A 23,444-nucleotide genomic window follows, 5' to 3' on the forward strand; every position below is an offset into this window, starting at 1 on the left:
TGTTGTTCTTGTTCCAGATATGGACAGATAGCTTGTGGCAAAGGGGCCAGGCCTCAGGGCGGGAAATGAAGTAATCGCCCTGAATGAGCAGTTCCTAAACACTCATGACCATTAAAAATAAACAAACCACACTGATATCATAAACTGGGGCAGAAGGATTTAAAACCTGTAGCTGTATCTCTCTGGAAGGGTCCAGCTCCTGCAGCCCTCTGCCCGGCTGTGCACTTCTAAAGAGCATCCAGGCGTTGATGTTTGCTTGTGGCTTCGTTGTGCTTTGGTGTGTTGCTTAATTGTTCGTTTCCCCCACCCCTCTTCTGTTTACAGGCTGCTGAAAAGACAAAATTGAGAAACATTCCTGTAAAGTAAGTTATTTTTATATCTGTTTGAAAATGCAAGTTTAACGAAGATGCTGTATACAATCACTAAAAAGATGAGGACAGTACAAAGGGCGATGAAAGAGATAATAGAATTCAAGTTGCCCCTAATCATAGCTATAAAAAGGGCAGTATCATTGAGGAAAGCTTTCAATTTCTCATGTGTCCCTAATGATTGCACTCCCCAAGTTTCATCCAGTTTCCATAAATTAATGTGTTGTCTATGAATAGCTGCCAAATAATATCACAATCATACTCAATGCATAGTGCTCCTAGCCTTGGGGAGGTTTGTACATGCTAAAAAGATTATGATTTTTAATTGCAATCCTTGAGAAGGTCTGACAGGGGAGAAATAACTAGGAATGTGCCAAATGATTTCTAGACACATGGGAATATTTTGCACCTATGTATCAAGGCTTTGCCATCCTGTTGATTAAGAGCTCTTTCTCACTCCATGTGTGCATCTCTTTCATACCATACACACACGTATGTTTCTGCTCTTTACAGTAGGGCTCTGTGAAGGATGAGCAAGCTACCAGGGAGCAATTTCCAGGGCATTTTATGAGAAGTTCTTAAATCTTAGGGCACCAGCGGCAACACTCAACCATATATCATTGAATTAAGAAAGTTGCTATATAGATGTACTGGCTCTTTGAGAAAAGGCATTTTCGGTTAAAGCTACCAGCAATCAGCGATTCTGCTTAAATAATGAATACTCTGGTCTTAATGGGCTCTTATGTACCAATAAAACACATATTTTTAGCTTCGGTAGGTGATCATTGCAGTTTAACTAAGTCCCAGTAACTTTATATTCCTGTTACAGACAGAAGAAATGTTCTTATTTTTATAGTAGTTTGCTGATCATGCTGGCTTTTGGACTGGAGTGGTTTTGTATTCGTAAGAACATGCAATGACAGGACTCACAAATCATTGTGTTTTAGCACACATAACAAAAGAATACAGTTTTACTTCTCACTTGGCTTCCATCATGTATAGTCATTTACATCTTATAAAGTGAACACAAAATGTGTATGAATACTCCTTGGAGTGATTAGGCAAGATGCAAAATAGTCATAAATCACTCTCTCTTTATGTTTCATTCAATCTGATAAAAATTAGAAATAGGATCCAGCAGGGACCTGATAGCACATGAAACTTCTAATAAGACAGGGGACCTTTCTTGCCTATAGGGCTAGTTCAAATTCAGTGCAATCTGAATTAAAGTCATTGTTAGCTGGTGGTTGTTTAACAGAGAGTGTGAAATGAGCTGTGTTTTCACCTCACATTCTAGAAGATCCAGGAGTTGCAAGGTGATAAGGGTGCTGGAGAACAACTCCAAAATAATCATTTATCGTTCATTCACTTTTTTTTTAATATTTTGAGTCAAATTCTTAGGAGTGGCTCAGCTGAATTGAGTTCTCCCACATATAACAGAGATACTGAGCCTTGCAGTCATTAAACAGTGTGTGTGTGACACTGATGCCCAATTAATCCACCAGAAAGATTTGGAAGTGGGGGGGAAAGGGTGATTTAGGTTAAATCATTCCTTTATGGGACTTGAGTAAGTGTAATATTTTGGAATGGAAGAAGGCCAGATGGACAGTCTCGCTCTTTCCACCTACATGTGCGTATTTCACCCTGTCATGTTTTCCCCAACTGGTTGTTTAACTTCTCTTTGACTATGTTCATGGTGGCAGCTTCAATTAGTACCCTAGGGAATCCATTATACATATTAATTACACACTGCATAACAAAACAGCTGAAAAATCTGCCGAGTATTTTTCAGTGACATGTAACTATTTAAGGTACCTGTATACAATTATGATTGTATGCTAAAATATTACCTCTCAGGGCAAAAGTAAGAATAGTGTCTTTAAGATAGCAGGAGTAGATATGGATTGCATTTGTATAAGCGTCACAGCCGCACTTAGTACAGCTCGGGCTTGTCTAGCTTTTACTCGTTGCTTTTGTAGCTCTCAAATGTCAAAGAGAATTTCACTTGAATTTTAATGTTCTTCAGCTATGCAAAATAAAGCTAGTAGCTTCCATTGTCATAAGGGCTGAAAGCTGTACAGATTCCTTCTACCATATGTGACTTATCACATACATTTTTAAAAACACATTTCTGTTATTAAGACATATGTGATAGTACACTTCTGCAAATGTGAATTGCTTTTGGCTAAAAGCCATGCACTAATAAGTTGAGTTGAATCTAACTGCATTTGACATCTGTTACAATATATATATATTTTTACATATATAAATATATATATAAAATATTCGCAGTTATCATTAGCATATAAAATGTCCTTGTTTTTATGTTGTGCTGACATAGTTCTTGTGTCCCAAAACTGGAATCAGAAATCACTCCCTTTTAAAGACTATGGTTTATATCGGGTACTTGGACAGTGCCACTATTTAACATACTAGTTTAGGAGCATTATGAAGATTTCTGAAGAAATGATCTATTTACTTTTCATTGCTCAGTTTATTAATCTTGCTGGCTTAATGTTTGGGAGGAAGTTTACTGTTCTTTTTTGTTTTGTGGAATCCCTCCAGCACTTAACACTTATGGAGGAAAAAAGCAAGAAAGTTTCCTTACTACAGTTCAGTAAGGCAGCCAAGCAGCTGGTTTGTCCAAGTGTCTATACGCGCTTAAACTAATTGGTGTGAAATTCCTGCTGGTCAGGGTAGATGCAGGTAGCATTTGGCTCCTTCAGAAGGCATGGTCTCAATTCCATGTTGCTTGGAGCACTTCAAGACACAACACATCCATAGGAACTCATCTTTATGTACTGGTAGTATCATCTGACATAATATTACTATAAATAAGCACACAGAAAATAGCTAAGAAGTCTCTGTGTCTGCAGAAGTGATTTTTTGGGGGGGTAGTGGGGTGTGGAAAAAGTACAGTTACTTTTCCAAAAACATAAGACCCTTTTCTATCTGTATGTAGCATCAAGGTGGCCCCCATAACTGCAGAATCCATTACATTTAACTTACTTATCCTCTCCTGCTCTTGTCCTATAAGGACCACTTGCCTAAACCCATTGGTTTTATCCATATTTTCATTGAGAGTCTGTTGTAGAAAATGGATTTCCTGGATGCAAAGTCCTAGATACTTTCTTATGTACTTGCTGGTCCTTATCATGCTATTCCTATCCCTGAGTCTGAAGGAGGTAACATGACTTAAATGAGTGTACTCTGTGGAGGGTTTATGATTTCTAAAGAGCTGTTACATGAGAAATAGTTTTGAATTAGGACACATACAGAGGAAATAATCTTCTGTATACCCTGTGATTTGATGGAAGAGGGGGAGAATAGGGATATGATTAAAATTCAGTAGCTTTGTTCGGAAACCTGACTGATGATCACTCTTCCCAGATTTTTTTCCAGGTTTGGGTAGGCAATTGGAGCCCATATCTTCATAGAGCTTAGAGGAATCATACTCATGTTGACTTGGACCACATCACTTGTCTTTTATCAGTGAGTTGAGCCACAGGATCTCCTCAGATCCAGGCACAGTCAGGGTTAGGCCTCACTCAAGTGCAAATACACTTGGCTTGGCAGCCTGTACATTAATGTAGACTGAAGATCAACCCAACCCAGTGCTTTATCTCTGCCAGTGGCAGAAGGTGGAGGAAGAAGAACAGCAATTATGGAGGCATCCTCTACTGGTAGTATCCTCCCACCTTCATGGACACAGCTTTTAACACTTCCATAATCACACGTCCAGTGTTTAGAAGGTACCAGTGGAGTTATCCTCCATGCAAAGTCCCTACAACATCCTGTGGCATTGAGCACTATAGTGTGTGAAAAAATACCGTTTTGTTTGTTTAAAACCTTTTCCTCTTATATTCACTGGAATTCACTCAAGTAGTTACTTTTACACAGAAGACCAAATGATTACTCACTGTTCTTCGTTCCTGGTATTACATGTCTCTGTCGTATAGACCAAGGAGTCTTCCTACTCAAAAGCCACTAATAATGCTGTTTTCTCTCTCCGTGTGTGAGCCCACCAGTGAGCTAATATAGACACAAGGTAAGTCTCTCTGCAACTGGGAAAGGAGGACTGTGTGTCTGCTAGTTGAGCAGAAACAGTGGTTAGGAAGATAACTAGTTTCTTATCACTGTTTTCCATTTTAAAGAGATGAGTTCTTTGCATGGTGATGCCCTTCTGACTAACAACTGGATATAATGTCACTGTAAACAAGTGCCTCAGATCAGTTCTTTATGAAAATGGTCAGATGGATTCCTTGGGAAAATGTGGGCCAGTGACAGAATGATTTGGCTAAAACCTGATGTCATCCAACACTAAGAAATAGAACAGTTTTGTAAGAGAGAAATTACATTTTTTAAATGGAAAATGAATGCTTTTAAGAGTGGTCCATGTAGTCCATGAACTGCTGTAGAACTGTGAGAATATTGGAACTGACTTCTTGCTTCAGGGAAGAAAACACTGCCTTCCTTGAGTGTCCTTTATACTCTCTTTTTTTATAATCCCTTTAAAAATCTTCAATAGAAAGCAATGGCATTTTCCCCAAACACCTGCATATGCTTAAATTTGTTGTAGATTTAATGACTTCCAGATACATGTTTTGGGATTATAGCTTGTGTTAAAATCCTGCAGCTTTTTATATTTTTAAAATATATTTGTTTTCTGTCAGCCACGAGCTTGTTAACCAGAAAGACTTCTGGTGTTTATCGTCTTTTCCTACCATAAAACTCATCTTCTCCTCAGAAGGGCATCTGACTTGACTTGGTATGGTTTTCTGTCCCAACCATCATTGGAAATGCAATCCATTAACATTTGATATCTTGACATTTCAATTGACCTCTCATTTGCAAAGCGCAGTGGTATTTTTCGTGGCCTTTTCATCCTTGATTATACATGGAATAGGAGTGACTGTTTCTACTGACTGCACTTTAAAAATATCTTTGTTTTACCAGCTGGAGTGGCACCTTGTTTTTGCCTCCCTGGATAGACCTTATTCTGCATGGAAGGTCTGAGGTCTAAGCAAGTCATGCAGAGCCAGAGGATTTTCTTATTGACTCACTAAGCGGGAGGGCAAGCAGGTCAGACTCCGAGGGTCAGTTAATGTATGCTGTAATAGCAGTAACCATAAACAGATCTTTTGCTCCTGTTGGCAAAAGTGCAGGCCAGTGGGCTGGGTCTGAAGGTTGGTTTGTTTTTAACCAGTCAAATCAGGCACTTGTAACCAGTAGAGGTACAAAAGGGGCAGTGTGTCGTTGGTACACATGCTCAGCTCTTCCACTTCAGGGTATCTCCTGTCCTGTACTTTAAAAAAGAAGAAAAAAAATGAAATTGTGGTAAGTCTAAGTTGAAAAAGCCTCCCATTCGTGCATAACTGTATGGGAGGATGGCCACATATACATATATGTATGGGTGTATTTATGTACATGCATGTATCTGTAGACACCTATGGACCATAGGTATCTATTGACATTTGTGTATGTGTACCTAAAGGACATTTGTTAAAGGACTTACACCGGTTTTAAAGAAACAAAAAGCCCAAACCTGCCGTAACTCTGACTGTCAGTGAAACTCTGAAGCAATTTCCCCACTGCCACCTGTTAGTCTCTGTTTCTAAACCTTCCTTCCTGTTGTTGCTCCTCAGACTATTTTTGGCAAACTACTAAATCAGCCAGCACCAATTCAATTAGTTCTAAAAATCTATTACAACGTAGTGCCTAAACTGCCTGTCCATATTCATTTCTCAAAGAAATCCATTCATATTTATGTTTTAATACTTTAAGTCTAGCACGCGAAAGCACTCAAATCCCCAGTAGAAATCCAGGAAAAAGCCTGCTTACAGGCAATTATAGACAATGTTCTTTAGTCCCTGATCCTCCTAGTCTGTCCACTTAGGCATCTACACAGGTGCAGGGTTCAGTGAATGGGGTCCGGTTATTGAACCAGCAATGAAGTCCTTCCAAAAATTCACAAAAACCCCAAATGCCCCTGATTCTGCAAGCTGGGCCGCATGGTAGAGTCTGTACAAACATGCAATACTCACAGCAGGGTCGGTACCTGGAGTATCACCATGAAAACCCATATGCGGGTGCTGCTGGTGGTTTCCAGTGAGTTTTATTTAGGGGGGCTACGTTTCCTCAGCAGAATGTGAACTCTAGAAATGTTGCGAAGGATTATTTTACTCTTACAAGTTAAAGGTTAGTGTTGGAAATGGATTAGAGAACTGCCACTTTTAAACTGTTTGCAAAGAAACACACATATTAAATCCTTTTTGATGATATCACATTAATCCCTAAATACTGATTTTTATGTAAATTTTGACTCTTGCAAAGCTCTGACAATTCAGCTATCCCCATGTGGTTTTATCAGAGCTCAATTGCTCCTTTAGATCTTTTTTCCTTTTTGCAGTACCTTTTGCTTTATTCCAAAGTCATCACGGCAGCTGGAAGATGTAGTACTTTAGACATAAAATAATAAGTCTATTTAATATTTTACCTTTATTTTCTGAATTTGTTCCTCTGACACATCTTGTTAGATATATTTTTATCAGTCCAAAGGATAACCACAGTAGGGCTATTTTTATTTCTAGGGAAATGATGCATGATAACTACTGGCAGGACCCAAAACAGTAAATCAGTCCTGTTCCAACCACAGAATGTATTAAAAGTCTGTAGCCTGTGGTAATAAGTTATAATTTAGTTGACTAGCAGTTTGTTTGGACTTAAAACTGTACAAATGAGTCACATTGGCTAAGTCCTGAAATATAAAATCGTTTGTGCTTTATTAAGGTTTTTAGCTACCACCACAACAGGTACCTAGAGAGAACGCACATTTTTCAAATGGGCGCAATACATTTTTATAGTGAAATGCTTCCGACTTGATTGTATAATTTATAGTAGATGGTTAAATTACCACACGTCCTGTGTAGTGCACAATGTTTGCTTACAAGACAATGAGATGAACAGACTCTGAGAGCTCATTCATCTCATCTCTTACAAATCTGAGCACGTACCGTCAATACCAAGCACCACTGGCTGTATCTAGCCACAAAGCACCCCTCAGCTGCCAAGCCAGGCACGTTGCTCAGTAGCCACCACAGAACTTCAGACAGCTAGAAAAACCTTCTCTTTTGTGTATTTTTATTTGCAGAGACATGTATATGCTGGTTGACCAAAGCTACTCATGCATTTGTGTAAAATTTGTCAGGAGTCTTGCAGCTGGACAAAAATAAGTATTTTCATTTTAACTGGTTCACTTTTGTTATTTTTCAAACCAATATTTTTATACCTTCATTGTGATACAGCTTGTCTAGAATAAATTTACGTCAATTTTTAAAAGTTGGTAAAAAGTGAAAGTTCAGGCCAAACAAAACCTTTTTTTTCCTTGATTCCTTCTTTTGACAGAAAAAAAGTTAGTTTAGGTCAATATTTTTTTCCAGTCTTACCATGTATCTGCTGTTGATCAAAGGAGTACCTGTTCTCTCCTCACTCGTGCTGTGGTTTTGATAATTTTAGATTTTATATTTGTCTCTCTGGTTATTATTTTTAATTTTAAGTTACTAAGCATTTATTCAAACAATTATTCTAAGTGTTTGCTTTGGGCATTATACTTAAGTAACAGCTGTTTTCTAACTACCTGTGATCTTTTTTAAATTAATGCTTTAAAAATGTGCTTCTGAGCAATTAAGATATTGCAACCAAGCAACAAATGCTAGCAAAATTGAAGACAAGGCCTGATCCTGTTATAAACGGGAGTACCTGTTCTGCTGGTTTTAGTACAGCTGGCTGAATCCAGCATGGGAACCAGCCTCCAGATCTCATACACCTGAATTTCACTGTTATACCATTTTTGTGCTGCTGGAAGATAAATAACCAGAGCAAAACTGTAAGTAGTGTTAATGTACGTATATGACTACATGGTTTATTTAGGTTCTAGTATGTGCTAGACACTCTCCAGATGAAGATCCCTGCCTTGGAGAGGCTGGTAAGAGGCAGTGGATAAAGCTGCCAGGGAGTGGGATTTCACTGAGGCTGTCAACAGTATCTTTGAAATCTGTAGGCCTGTGTCTGCTCTCTTTTGGACTGCAGAAGTCCTCTGGTTTCACTGGCATTTCTCCTGATTTTACCTTCGTGTGAGAGGGGAGAATGAAATTTCCTTGCTCTTTCTGTCATATGGCAATATATATATATCAGCTTTACTCTGCCTTCCGGGGTTGTGAAAATGGGGATGAATAAAGGTGGTCCTCCTTGCGATCATCTGTTGTATATCCAAGAAAAAGTGCTTGCCATACAGCAAATAGTCCTTTACTTTGGCAGTAAGTGAAATAAAAGAAAAACAGGTGTCTTTCAAGCATTTATGTTTTTTTTAAATACAAATACAAAAAAAAAATGATCTTGTGTTGAGAGAAATAGGAAAAAAATCTAGTCATTTAGGATCGATGAATACAAAAGAAAGGCAAAAGCTAGATAATGTTTCAGGAAATAACACTGCTACAAGGTTAATTTTGCCTAGTACAACATTTCCTAGTATTGAATTGCCTGATATACTCCCTCAGGGATTGCTCCTGCGCTTGCAATAATCGAGGCTGATTTTATTGGAAAATCACCTCTGGATGAGAGACATACTCTAGAGAGAACTTTGCATGGGTACAAATAGGTTTTTGGTGCCAGTGCCATGTTGCCCAGGCCAGCACAGTTATAGTTCCCAATCTGTCTGTGCATTCAAGCAGCAAATTCATTAGCAACCCTTCTGGCAGGATAGAAAAATAGTCATATTAGGGAAATTTACTTTGAATTGTTTTCAGGATTTGTTGGATAACAGTTCAGTAATCAAATTGCGCCTCCTAACAAGAGCATTAAATATTTTTATTAATAGTGGCAGGGAAGCTGCAGATATTCCTTTAAGTGCAGAACACTTTACCGTAACGCTATGTGACTTGCAGAGATCATGGATGAAAGAAGAGATTAGCATAGTTGGAGCGGGGGTGCTTGTAACGTCAGAGCTGATTTTTGTTTTGTGCTGTATGTCAAGGCTGTGTTGAGTCGCACAACTCTCACATTACAGATGTAATGTATGTTCAAGTATCGGCTCATCCATCAGACCCTGCCAGTTTGCTGGCTCTATAATTGTAGAAGTGGGTCGTATCTTGACAGCGCTGTGCTCTCTCTAACTGTGGGACCTAAGTTCAGATCTATGTAGCGGCTTCCAGGCCTTGTCAAGTGGAAACTGAGCATATTGTAAACAGAGCGCGTTTTGCCTCCAGCTGGGAGGAGGGACACGTGGAGCGCCCGCGCACGAGGGCCCTCCGCTGACCTTGGAGTGACTTTGAGTGTGGGGAGTCAGGAGAAGTGCTGGGAAAAGGCTGATTCAGAGAGACAGATGAGTGAGGAAGAAAAATCAAGGAGATTGGCACAAGGACGGTGGAAAAAAAATCTTTCTACAGAAAGCAGGAAAAATTTTTACACTCAAGGCCAACACCGAGCCCTTATAATCAGGCTCATCGGGCCACACACCAACAGTAGCGAGAGAAAAAAATACAGAATGCAGCTTGCAAGCTAAGGTCTGTGCAAAAGCTAGTGAAAGAGCATAGACTGAATTTTTTAAAGAATAAATTACATTATGCTCCAGGAACTGACAGGGTTAAAAATTAGGATTGTAAAAAATGATCTGTATACTCTGTTTCCTAAGTCCTGTTGTCTTCATGATTGTTTCACTGTGAAGAGGAGAGCCACCCTCAGTATCAATCATTGTAAGCTATTTAGACACAGAAATAAGTGGCATATGGCTTAGCGCTTTTGGGTCTAGCAATCAAGTAGCAACCTTCTGCAATACAACCGTAGTTTGGTTCCCAATGGGTTTCACTTTGATGATTAGATATATTGAGTTCCCTGTGTCATTCAAAGACAGCAGAATTTCATACAAGTTGGTGTTAGCTTCCTCTCACTTCATTTCAATTTTCAATAACCAGTGTCATCACATGTAATGGTTTCTTCATAATGGAACTTCATGTCGAATCAGATTTGTCTTTCAAGTGAAAGAGCGCTGTGAAAAGTCTTCTGAAATACTGATCTCTGAAAAAAAATCTTACCACACTGAAAATGGGGAGAAATTATTTATTTATTTCTCCTAGAGACACTTAGGTGCCCAATCCCCAGATCATTCAGGAATACTCAGGAAAAAAAGCTTTAGTATTGCATTTGAGGATGGTATTAGCATTCTTTACAGAACTTACCCCAGGTGCTAGCTGAAGTCAATGTTGTGCTAAGTAAATAGAAAATATTTCTTCAGTCATATTTGAAACCAAAACTATGATATTTAAAGCCAAGTTCTGTGTAAGTGGAGTTACATCAGAGGAGATTTTGGACTTCAGATATTAATTATTGCTCTGTATTTCAGCATGGCAGCTGTTAAATACAAAGGTGCTTCGCTGGCACACAACTGGTAGCTTCTCTCTACTGGCTCGGCCCCTGTCCCTGGGCAGGGGGGAAGCAGATGGAGGGAGCCAAGTGCTTTGCCCGCTGGAGGACAAAGTCATGGGCCCTCCTGGAGGTCAGGTTAGGGGGAAGAGAGAGGAGAAACTCAAAGGGTAAACAGCCCAGAACGTGCCTCATGGTGAGCATAAGCCTACAAGTCAGGTGTCTGCCAGTTCTGTCAGGGATATTTGTGGAGAAATCTGGTGTCTTGGAGAATCTTCTACCCATACCAGTGCTTGAAGCCACATCCTCCCCAATGGGCTGTGATCTCAGTTCTCTCTTTGGTGCACCTCCTCCATAAGATTTCCAAAACGGAGGAACTCTTTGAAGATCCACCTGTGTCACACAATCTGTACATTGAGATTTACCTGGGAGCACCTCCCATGCATATGGATTGTGCCAGGTAATGTAACAGCACAAGCAGTGTTTTTAAAAAGTAAATTCTGGGTCACACATTCACAATGAAACACTTGCTGTAATTCACAATTAGTCCTAATATGCTGCAAGGAGAGCGACTGCAGACGAATGTCTCACAGCTTTATAAGACATTTACCAAGCAGCAAAGATGATATGGCTGTCTGTACCACATACCCAAGACTGCCCATCCCATGGTTTTATTTCTTGGCAGTTTCCTACAATTTTGTGAAATATTTTTTTAATGTGACAAAGTCACTTCAATTACACAGTCATTATAAGTTTTGCCAAGGTTGACTATGGATCGTTTTGTGTTCATTAGAGCACAAAATTAGAATTTTCATTGCAGCAACTGTAAACAGTATTGGCTCAAAGGAGTCAAGCTTTTTTCTCTCCATAAAATCTTGGATAAGCTATAACTGAGGACTTCCATGGGTTTTTGACAGATTTAAATTTTTTTTTAAACTGCCTTCTGGGTTGTTGGATTTTTTTCTTCTTCATCCTACCCTTGATATATTTGTTTAACTGAATAACCAGTTCCCTTCAAAATGATGACATTGCCACTGTGTGCATGAACAAGCAGGTGTAGTCAGTGTGTTTCTAAGGCTGTGAATATGTTATTTCTTCAACTTCTTAAATGTTACAGCTTGCCGCTTGTCACTTTAGACCTAGTCAGGGTTGTAAAAGCCATAAATGGTCTTTAGGAAATAACCCTGTTTCAGAAAATGCTTCATCATCTGCTTAAGTCCCAATAAGCCCCATTAAGCTTTCACTTAAGTAATCTCTGAGTTCATTACTTAAGTAATAATTAAAGTTTCTATTTAATATTCTCATGAATTTATGGATATAGATGATTGAGTTTGCTTGTCATGCTGATGTAAATATAAAGAAATTGCATCAAAACCAATCATTTATATATGCAAAAATGAAGCAAATGGGAAGTAAATTCAACACAGAGAGTTTCAAGCAATGGAGAAAAAACAGAAGGGTTTCTAGTAAAATCCAGGCTTTCAAAAGCTGTCTGGAACAGTTAAAGAATCTTGTCTGTATTTAGAAAAATACATAAAATCCAGAAAAGCATCTTGAAGAGAAGGAAATTACATTTTTCACTTGATTTTTATAATAATTTCTTTTAGGTTAATTTAACTTCCTTATTGCTGATATACCTCACTAGAAACAATAGTCTATTTAGTAGTGGGAGGCTGCTTAGTAAAAAATATAACCAAAATGTCTCATCTGCTAGCTTTTGGGGCTGAAGGTGAACCTACGCTGCTCTACCTTCCTTCTCTGTCTCTTAGAATTAGGGAGTTTGTGCTGCTCCTCACTTGTGCTTCACTTGGAGGAATTCATAAGCCTTGTTTTTAACCTAATGTGTATTTACAAGGAAGGAGAAATGACAGAGACTATTAAGAAAGTAGCAAAGAACTTCAACAGACATCCCTGTCGGAGCTTGCACAGCAGCAATCCTCTGTCTTGCTCCTACAGAGCTGTGGAGTGCATGCTTCTCTTGGCACGTGGCATGCTCGGGTCTTGCCAATGGGATGCCCAGTCCTTAGCAATTTATTTTTTTTTTAGATATAATATGCCATGATAATGTCATTCAGGATAAGATATGTCAGCAAATGCACCAACAGGCTTTATCAGCTTATACCTTGTAGCAAAACCTGGAGCTACAGTGAATGGGGACAGCAGACGTACAGCAAAGGCGTATCTCTTCCTCTTAAAGAAATGTGTTTAACAAGATTATGTACTATTTGCATTCCAAATTTGCAATTAGCACCCCATGAACACACAGTGAAATCATCCAAGTGGCAGATAATGTGTTAGATATATGTAGTTAGACTTTTCTAGATTAAACACGCTATTAGATATGTGGTAGCACAGCTACAGTAATGCATTTTATAGAAATCAATGTAATGTGAATAGTATGAGAGCTCATTGAAATATGGTTCTCTCATTAAACCTGTGAAGTATGTATGTTTGTGAGTGCATGTGTGTGCATGCAGGAATGCAAATTACTAAGTGGAACAATTAGCAAATTGTGGATTGTGAAAGTTTTACTATATATAGTAGAAAATTTTTCTTCAAAGCACATATAAAGGTTTGATTCTGCAACTTTATTCTCAACCCTATAATTTTACACTAGCTGGCATAAATTAGCAAACTAGAAGTCTAAATATATGTGTCTGACAAGCCTCTCAAAAGAAATAACAAGACGAATGCACATGGTGAAACAGGAGTGATATGTGTAAAATATCTATGCTTCTCTGCACATAGGTTACCTTTAAGTCAGGAAAAGGAAAGAAAAATCCTTCAACTGCAGTTTATCTGTGTTGTTTGTAGTCTGGAGTTCTCTGAATATATTTCTTTTTAACTTCAAGGACTTTCAGTCTGTAAAGAAACTGGCAATGCCAAGCATTCCTTCTCTACCAAATGTGATAATTTCTGAATCCAGACAGTGGCTTACTTGCATTAATGTGCTCAGTGGTCTGGTAGAAATCAGTAAAATGATGAGGCACAGTGAAGGGGGAAGGCGGGACTTCCACATTTATTTATTCTGGATAAATGGTGCCCATTAATCTATCAGGAAAGTATGGAATTAGCAGGGAAGAAACCACAGTTGCAAATTTGGCAGTTGCTAGCATGCACAGATGGTCTTTCAGTGTTTTAAGATTTTCCAGTCTTTTGATATTGACACCAACATTGAAAAGTAGCCCATGTATTGCTAATGTTTATCTAGAATAGCCATAGGAAAATAACATTGTATATTTTGGATTGTTCAATCTCCTGTCACTGTATTTGCATACAGTTTTTTAATCTTATAGGTAAACTTTGTATGCTCTGTCTGTCTTTGGTTATTTTAAGCAGCATAATTGGGGTACGATTTCCTAAAATAAGCCAGCCAGCCAGTATATCCAGACAAAGGCATTAGGAAGAAAGAGACTCTTACACGTGAGTTATGTTAAAGTTTGCAGGTTGGTACTCCAAATTGCTTTCCTACTGTTACAGATAGTATGCTTCTTTGTAAAGTGGTGTTCTCAAAACGAGGATGTTGAGTCCCTCCTTGATAGAGTGTTGTTTATTCTAATTCTGCTGACAAGCACTGATTTTCAGTTACTGTAGCTTCACTGAAGCTGGGAATCTGACCCTGGCAATGTCTCCATTCAATGTTTCAGGGAATGAAGTCAAGAGGGATGGATAATGTCATCTACTTAATTTGCTTTGGGAATGTTTGGTTGAGTCTTTAAAGACCTTGTTGAAATATTTCACAGAGGAAATCACAGAATAATTCTTGCCAACTTTACTTTGAGTTTATTCTCAGCTGACCTGGAGGATACAGTACCTTAATGTGTGTTAAGAAATGTGCCTTCTGCAGCACCGTACTTGTGTACACAACCCGCATGTGCACAGAACAAAGACACCTTTGACTACAAATAGCCTGAGATGCTTTGTATTAAAAATCAGTAAAAATTGTTGGAGAATAAATAAATAAATAAATTTATCTCAGTGCACCACAAATTTTAATCTGGTGAAAAAAGATCTGAGATGCAGGTATATAGGTCTCATTTATATAGATCTGTATGAAGATAGATGGATAGACAGGCAGGTAGATATGGGTGTCCGGATACAGGTATGCCAAACCTATAGGACATTAAGACATATAGGTATGATTCTAAGGCTTTTTTTTGTTTTCAAATAAAACAAGGTAAATTAACACTATCTTGCCAATATCTATCAATGAGAGAAACATTTATGAAGAATTAAATATTAGGTGCTAACGAGAAATTTTTCTAATTACTGTTCAGCAGAAATCTTCCTCAGCATCTGTGTGGATACCATAGAACAGACGTAGAAGCACCTTACTGCTTCAGACAGTGGTTCCCATCTTTGATGCGCACAGCCAGATTCTATATACCACCTCAGAAACAGAACATGCAAAAGATAGAGTTTTATTTCCCTGCTTGCCAACAGCCATCTTGCGTCAATGGGGGCTTTAGCTTAAGGCCATACCTGTCGTATAGGACAGAAGAATTATGCCATATATTTTGCAAGCTACATTTCTATTTATTCACCCCAAGAGAATCGTTGTCTTTTCTGCAGCCACCTGATACTACTGACTGATGCTCAGTGTGTAATCCATTATAACCATCTGATCTTTCTCTAGAAAACGGCCTCACTGGTCATTCTCTACCTTGTATTTTTGCCGTTGAATTTTCCTGACAGACTGTAGTACCTTGCACTCGTCCACACTGAGTTTTATCCTGTTTCTTCAGATCTTATCTCTGCTTCATCAGGATCATTTTGTTTTCTGACCCACCCTCCAAAATACTTGCATACCTTCTCACATGGCTGTTATTTTCTAATTTTGTTATTTGCTAATTTATCGAGCATACTCCCCGTTGTCTTATCCAGACTGTTAATGGTATTCTAAACTGTCCATGTCTATTGTATAGCTACTGTGACAGTACTTAGGCTCTAGTCTTGACAGATGTTTCTTGCCAGATCTATAACAAAAATGAGATATAATACTGATGATGATTTGGGCGATTTATGCGATCTTTAATGGATAGCTTACCAGAAAGGATCAACCCTTTAAGATCTTGAAATGGCTGCACATCTTGCAGGACTTCTTACGGAATTCTGAAGATCCTGGAGGGTATGAACTATTCAGCTTTTTTGCACATATGTGAAACTTTAATTTAGCAAGCCACAAAAATGCGTAAAAAGCTCAGTGCAACACATTACAAGTCCCTCACCAGCAATTAAAGGCTCTGCAGCTCTGATTGTCTATTTGCTAACCTACCGCATATGAATTTCATGAAATACTGCCCAATACTGCCCAATACTGCCCACTGTCAATGACCTTGCAGCACTGGCAATTTTTTAGTTTTATATGTTCCTATTTTGTCATGAAAATTGAGTTCAGGAAAATCCCAAATTTCTTTCTGGTCTACGTGACATTTAAGAGAGTAGAACTGATCCTATAGCATTGAGGGACAGAGATGCAAAAACAAAGCAAAAAAATGGAAGTGGCTGAAAGCAGAGAGAAAGAAGTCAGACATCAGGCTAGACTTAGAAATGAGCATACAAGATTGTTGTGTAAGCAAAAGCTGACCCTGGTCAGCTCTAACTAGTGTTATCTTCACTTATTCCAGATATTGCTAGAGGAATTTCTTCATTTGTTTAATATCAACAAGCAATTCATCTAGACTTCACTCACCAGTCATATACAATCATATCATCACTCATGCACATACTCCAAAATTCATCCACACATTTCAAGAACAAAGCCATGCATCTAATAATATATGTAGAGGATTGTTCCAGACACGTACTCTATCATATGTACTTCAGCTTCTCTTTTAAAAGGAGGCATTTAATATATTTTTTTAAATATATAATTCTGCTACAGTCAAATGATCTTTTAATCACTGCTCTAAAAGTCTTATTGCAGGGTAAAAGATCCCCCACTCTTTTTGTCCTGTGTCCTCCACACAGTGAATTTCTTGGTTCCTCTCCCTAATTTGCCCACGTACGGGTGTGTAGAGACCTAAATCCTGCCTCCACTCCAGCTCAGACCGTCTCAGACCCTCACTCTCCTACTTTAGCAGCGTCCTACAGGAGTTCACTAGCATTTGTGGACACAGTAGCATAGTCATGTTCACTTGGGTATATGTACAATGCTGTTCAAATTTATAGCATTTGTTTTGCTTCATCTTGTAAACAAAATGTCCTGGAACGCAGCTGCTGAGCTCTGTCAGGTCATCCCCCTGCTCTTTGGATGCATTTGTGCATACCTGATTGTTGTATTTTGCTTCGACTGATTTACTTGAGTCCATCTCTTAATTTCATAACATTTGCCAGAGTAAAGGCAGAACCATGGGCTTGTGGTTTGGCCCAATAGCATATTAAGTGTTATTCTCTGCATAAAAGCATTTCTGACTAATTTTTATGCTATAATTCCATCAAAGATTATTTTTCTTGGCCCGTAACCACTGTACAATGATCAGTCTTTTAAAGAAAAGTGTGTATCTCCAACACTGAAGCCCAAAGAAGTTAGTTTTGTTGTCAGCTTTATAGTGTACCCAGGAGAAAATCTATCCTCTGCCATCCTTGCAAGTGAGAACTCAGGGAACAATCTCACATCCATTTTTCCATTTAGGTTCCCAAGTGCCTTTGTGTATTTGCTCTGACCTTATGTTGGGAAGAGTTACAAGTTACTAGCAGTCATCTTCTCTGTACTTTTTCTATGACCATAATTCAGTGTAATGGAAACATTCCAAGACAATTAGAAACGCAGTCCATATAGCAACCTGCACTCAAAAATTCAGTGTAAAACACTAACCTTCTTTAAAGAGGCAAACCCCATCAAGAAGATGGGGTTATTGAAAGTCCTGAATCTGTTCTTCATAAGCTTTACACTTTGTTCATAGACTAGACTGCATCTTAAATATAAACCTATCATCAGGTTTAGCAAATCAATACCATAAGAGTGTGAAATGGTCCCCAGAAATCTCCAGAATGCCATTTCACAGTAAAAGCAATTGAAGAAGAAGCTGCAGTGGAATATCTTATGAGATAGCCATTTAGATCACAAAAGGATCATAAAAGTCAGAAGCAGTTTGTTTGAAGCAAGGTTCATAATATAACCATACAGAGCTTGCTGGGGAGAAAGAGGAAAATTGCAAACCAATTTGTGGTTACGGCTTTTTCTGTCAATTCTACAGGGATTTAAAACTTGTAAAAGGTGCAACTTCTGCCATCTTACATTGCTCAACTAGAAAGAGATAGCTATAATCATAGTAGCTAAACAAACACCAATTATTGAAAGGCAATATAGTCTTTATTAACTTCAAAGCAATTAGCACTTCTTTAGTTCATTTACACTGAGTAAGGTGGTGTCAGACAGTGGCATTTGTCAGGAATAATCTGAGCATCTTTTGAGGCTTGCCTTTCTATATTCTCATAATATTTTGTCAGTGAAGTTTTGATACTTCCTCGTTATGCACAATAAAGGCACTAATGAAAGCATTAAAAGGAATGTTTCTGTGAGCAAATGCCACCTGAGCATGCCACCCTGTTTCAAACATTTTGTATCACATAACTCCATGTTTCTTAAATGATGATTGTGTCCCAGTGCACGATAGTAGGAGCAGAGCATTCTGGAGGAAGTTGCATGTCACAAAGAAAAAAAAAAAAAACCACCACTGTACAGAAATAAATCAGTTCATTTTTTCACAGCCATTCAATTTTACAAGTGTCTTGTACACACCCTTTGAATTAATATGTAATCTTTGTTCTTCAGTAAGAGCTAACAGATGCCCTGGCTAACTAGAATGGCCCAGGTCAGATTTAAGCAAATCTCTCAAATGGTTGGAAATTTAATTAGGTTGCAGTTACTAGACCTTTAATTATTTTTTTTACAAAATCTTTATGATTCATGGTTGATTAGAAGCTAATATGGAGCCAGTCTACTTTCTTCTTTGCTTCCTTTAAAAAAAATAATCTAGACAATAAAAATAGTTTCTGTTTATTCTTCTGCTAACATTTCTCTTTAAAGAGTGCCACTGCTTTAATAAAGATATAGGAAATGAAATTTCAGCTATGTTACACTCAATCAGATTACATTGGACAAATGAAAGTAATACTGCCTCCTTTAATACCATTAGAAGAATTGATAAAGCAGAATTCTTTTCAGATCGCAGTGCACTGATGATTAGAGGCCTGATGCCGTTTACCCTTTGGTGACACCCGTGTGCTGTGTTGCTGGGAAATGTCTCAGTGGAGAGTTGTGGACACGGGAGGTGGAGGGCCTCAATGCACTGGGAGCCCTCCCATTTTCCTCGCTGCTGCCACTATTGGTGATGCCAAAGCCTAGGGCTGGAGGACAGCAAGGGGACTGTGTGCGTATGTAACTCTCCTGCCTAGGGATGCTCTCCACAGTACTGCTTGTGGACTGGGACACAGCCTGGACTCTCCTGCACCTCTCTGAGATCCAGGAGATTATGCAGGATTACTCAGTTATGCAGGATCAGGTTCTAATTATAGTATCTTTAAGTGATGGTTACCCGAAAGAGTTCACATCTGTATAATGGAGTGAAAACATGTAGGCTGCATTTTTTCTGCTACCTTCTAGATGGCTGACCCTGCCCCGTTGCGAGGAAGCTGAGCTAGCCAGCTCTGGGAGGACCGTGTGGCTGTCCAGTAGTGGCAGCACACAGGTTTTTGCTCCCTGCCTCTGTGTAGTATTGCCAAAGAGTCCCTTCTTCATGCAGATTCACAGTCACTGTCACACTAGGGCTCCTCGGGCACCTGGCATGAAGCAGAACAGGCCTCTGACAGCGCTACGGTGGGACGTGCCATTGCCCCAGGATCGGGCGAACATCAAGTTGTTCTCTTGATTTCCTAAGCTACTGCTGTTCACTCCTCAGCAGCTCAAGTCCTGAGCTGTAGAGCACTAAATGAGTGCTTGAAGTGATTAGGTGTTATTTATCTACGTTTATGAACAATGCATTTCATTCATGTCATCATTTACTGCACATATTGGGAAAGTTATTGGGCTCTTTGGGCAATTTCTGTTCCAGGAAGTGTGTGGCATTTTTTGTCTTGCATAACCCTCCATTTATCTCCCAGAGCATGATTTCTGGATCACCACATTTTTTTCCATTTTGTACATACTCTTATGTCTGAAACAATGAGAAAAAATGCACATTAAAACATCCGTTCTAATCCATTTATCAGAGAGGGACAATTACAAATAGCACTTTACCAATTAATTAGTAACCTTATTCATCATATAAACTCAAATCATGCAAAGGCGGCTTCTTTTTCTTTGCATGATTTGCACCATTTTTATCATCTTATGTGACTGACACTGCTGAAATAAATTTCTCAACATGGCTCAGAAAGACAAAGGCAAATCATCTCTTTTCCCCAAGTGAGTGTTAATGAGCAGGAGGCTGGTGTGCATCATCTCTACCACTTCTTGCAGTGTCCCTTGTTGCAGGCTGGAAAAAAACCCAAAATCTTAATTACTAAATGCCACTAGAAAATCCTTTGTCCCGGTTTGCGGGGGGAGCCAGAGCAGTCTCCTAGCGCAGGGCCATTGGTCTCCGATAGCCACATCAGGAAGAAGGTCAGTGCAGTACTGGAGTTGGTGGGCTGGCTGGGCTAACCAGCATGTGAGAGAAGTTCACAGTGTTTAGTAAATACTCCTGGCAACTGAAAATCATCTGTAAGCTGGAAGCAAGGAGACACAGATGCCACTGATAGCCAGGCTGTCGTCACAGACAGAATTCACAGCCCTCAAGTAGTGTTCACTAGCCCTCAACAGCATATCTCCATTTACTTTACTAGATCAGCATCATTTTATACCAGTGAAGGGATTGTCCTATGAATCAAAACCTCTTTTGGCGTATCTCTGTTGATTTATTTGGAGTTACCCCAGCAGAGAATTTTGCTCCAAAGCGTTGCAGAAATAGAGCAAGCTGACAAGATGAGAAGAGGGGCTAACAGCTGAAACCATGAGGTACGAGACAGAGAGAGAGGACAGACAGTTTGTTGCTTTGGGGTAAGAAAGCTCAAGATGAAGGATTTTTATTTTTTTAAAATCCTACTTATTTAATAGAATGTAAATAAAGGCTTGTCTTGCATAGCTAAGCTTATCATAGCATTAGACTCTGCAAGTAGGGCCAGGAATCACACTGGTGTAAATCTGAAACAATTCAACTTTAGTGGAGGAAATATCTATTACATTTTTCTAAAAAAATTGTTTCTTTTGTAGCTAAGTGTTAGGACTTCCAGTCAAAATAGACTTCTTATTACTAACATTTGTTTTAAAAAACAATATCAGCAATGAGAAATGGGACTAAGGGACCACATGTCAGTGACATGCAGCTCTTGCTCATGTTTAGAAGTAAACTTCAGACACTTTACAGCCACCAGAAGAATTTTGGGAGGTCTTCTCCTAAAGCTGTGAATACTTTCAGTAAAACTGAACTGAAGGAAGAAGAGTATGATGCTTTCCTAGGAAGTTGTGGAAGTTTGGTGCTTTTTCATTACTTTTTGTATGTCAGAGCAGTAGCACTCTGGGGGTATGGTTTAGTCTCAGCTCCAACTCTCAGTCAAGTTAATGTGAGCTGGATGGGTTCCTCTATGCCACGCAGTTGTTGTCAAGTTCTATGTGGAAACAAGCAAATGTGATTGAACACATGCCTACATGCATCACGTGTTCCAGACAGCTACGGAGGGACCTTCACACTTCTCATTTTGCAAAATGCAGCTTTTCAACCAGCATTTTAAAAAAGTCTTTAAAATGTGAAGCAAGTATAACTGATACAGAAATGTCTCTCTGGCTTGGAAACTATTTTTCTCCGAGATGCAAACGATACTGTTCAGTGGGGGCTGATACAGATGATGACGGGGATGCTTCAAGGATCAACATCTGTTACCCAAACAGCCAGCACGGCCAGAAAGGAGGGAACATCTCTCAAGGAGATACAGTGTAGGCGTTTATAAGCTGAATTTCCCCTATGCTGTGGGAAGTGAACCTGTGACAAACTATCAGTATGGAAGATTTGTGCGGAAGAGTTAGACATGAACATGTGCAGGCATTTAACAAGATATAAATGGTATCTGGGGTGTCCCTGGTTGTATTTTACTGCAGTAGCATTCTGCATTTAGAAAGTAGGAAAAACTGCTCTGGTAAAGTCTAGTCCAGTGGCCTAAAAACAAGACTTGAAATAGGAATCCTAGTTTTCCTTGCCAGCCTTTTTTACCCAAAATCTCTGTAGTACTGGTGAGACAATTCAGAACTTTCCAGCATGTGTGCCAAGATTTAGACATCTCAAAAATCCTTATAGAAACAAGAAGTACTAAAAGTTTTCCTTGGGATTTGGTTAATTGTTGTGGGAAACGCACAGGAATTTGGAATAAGACATTTTGTTGAAGAATTCATATGTTGAATAAATGTATTGGGTGTTCTCATATATGTGTAATACATACATCCTAGGTGGCACACCAGTGTGCAGAAGAATATCACTCTAATTGTTACATCGCTGCAAAACCTAGATGTAGAGAAAAGCCTGGAAACTCTTACCAGATTCTTCTTGGTCTTTTTGTGAAAGTATATGAAAAAACAGGTAGCTGTTGGTCATGCATAAGAGTGAGGAAAATTCTAGTGTAGTCTGAAAAATTGACAATTTTTTATAGAGAAGAAACAGAAACGTATGAATTCAGCTATATTAAGTGCTTTTTCATAAATATCTCCAATCAAATAAAATATTTTTACAGTCTTGAAAACAACATACTTTTATTAAATTGATTGAAAGGTTCCATTGGCTTTGCATTGCACTGCGTAAGACATCCCTCATAGACAGGATGCAGCCAACTTAAAGCTCTCAGCAGGGACTGCACTCTGGGCTTAACTGATTACATAAAACATTTTAAGTCAATTTAATGAAACAAAATATTTCATTGTGGATGAAATTAACTCAAAATATTTTATTTGAATTTTCCCAATAGAAATGTGCTACTTTGCAGGGGAGTTTGACATTTTCTTGCAGGTAGTAATGCCAATTTTAATGAGAGTTTGTTTTTGTCAGGTTATCCTGGGGGAGAATTGCTAAGAGCTCTGCTATGTTTTCATAGAAGAGCTAATTAGGATTGCACTTCTCAAGTCCTGTTTGAGGGGAAGATCTGTGGTACAAACTTCTGCATTGCCAGTGGAGCACCAGACCCTCCAAATAAGTTACAATAGATTGCAGTATCCCCACCTGACCAAGAGACAGGGTGAGGCCGTGGGTCTCTGCAGGGTTGTAGTTGGGGCAGTGCCTTCAGGTGATTTAGCTTTGCCAGAAGTGGAGGGGTGAAGAGCACTGTAGATGCTCAGCTGCTGTTCAGCAGAGGCAGCTGGAGCTGATGTGACTGAATAAAGAGGATTTCTTTCAAGCCCATTGGGCTCAGGGTGATTACTGAACACTACAATCAGGGTCTTTTACTTTTTTTTTTAAAGTTTGATTGCCCTCGCATGAGGCTGGAAGGCAGAGAAAGGGCTGTGGCAGTACAGATTCCTATGATCTCCCCTTGCCATGTAATCAGAAGAGCTCTGCAATTGAATATTTCACAATAATCACTGCATTTTCAATGGGAATGATATAAAAGCCAATATCAAGGCCTCTGGCTGACAAA

At 39.0% G+C, this 23,444-nt stretch overlaps 1 protein-coding gene across 1 annotated transcript in view; it reads left to right on the forward strand.

The window, feature by feature from the left end:
- AFF2 (ALF transcription elongation factor 2) overlaps window positions 1-23,444 on the forward strand; it is a 260,919-nt gene that overhangs the window by 184,868 nt on the left and 52,607 nt on the right. The window contains exon 9 of the mRNA XM_074147510.1: window positions 325-362. Within this exon, the coding sequence (XP_074003611.1) occupies window positions 325-362 (38 nt within the window). The remainder of the gene's footprint in view (window positions 1-324; window positions 363-23,444) is intronic.

Source organism: Numenius arquata, chromosome 5 (genome assembly GCF_964106895.1).
Source record: "Numenius arquata chromosome 5, bNumArq3.hap1.1, whole genome shotgun sequence".
In the NCBI taxonomy this organism is placed as follows: Eukaryota; Metazoa; Chordata; class Aves; order Charadriiformes; family Scolopacidae; genus Numenius; species Numenius arquata.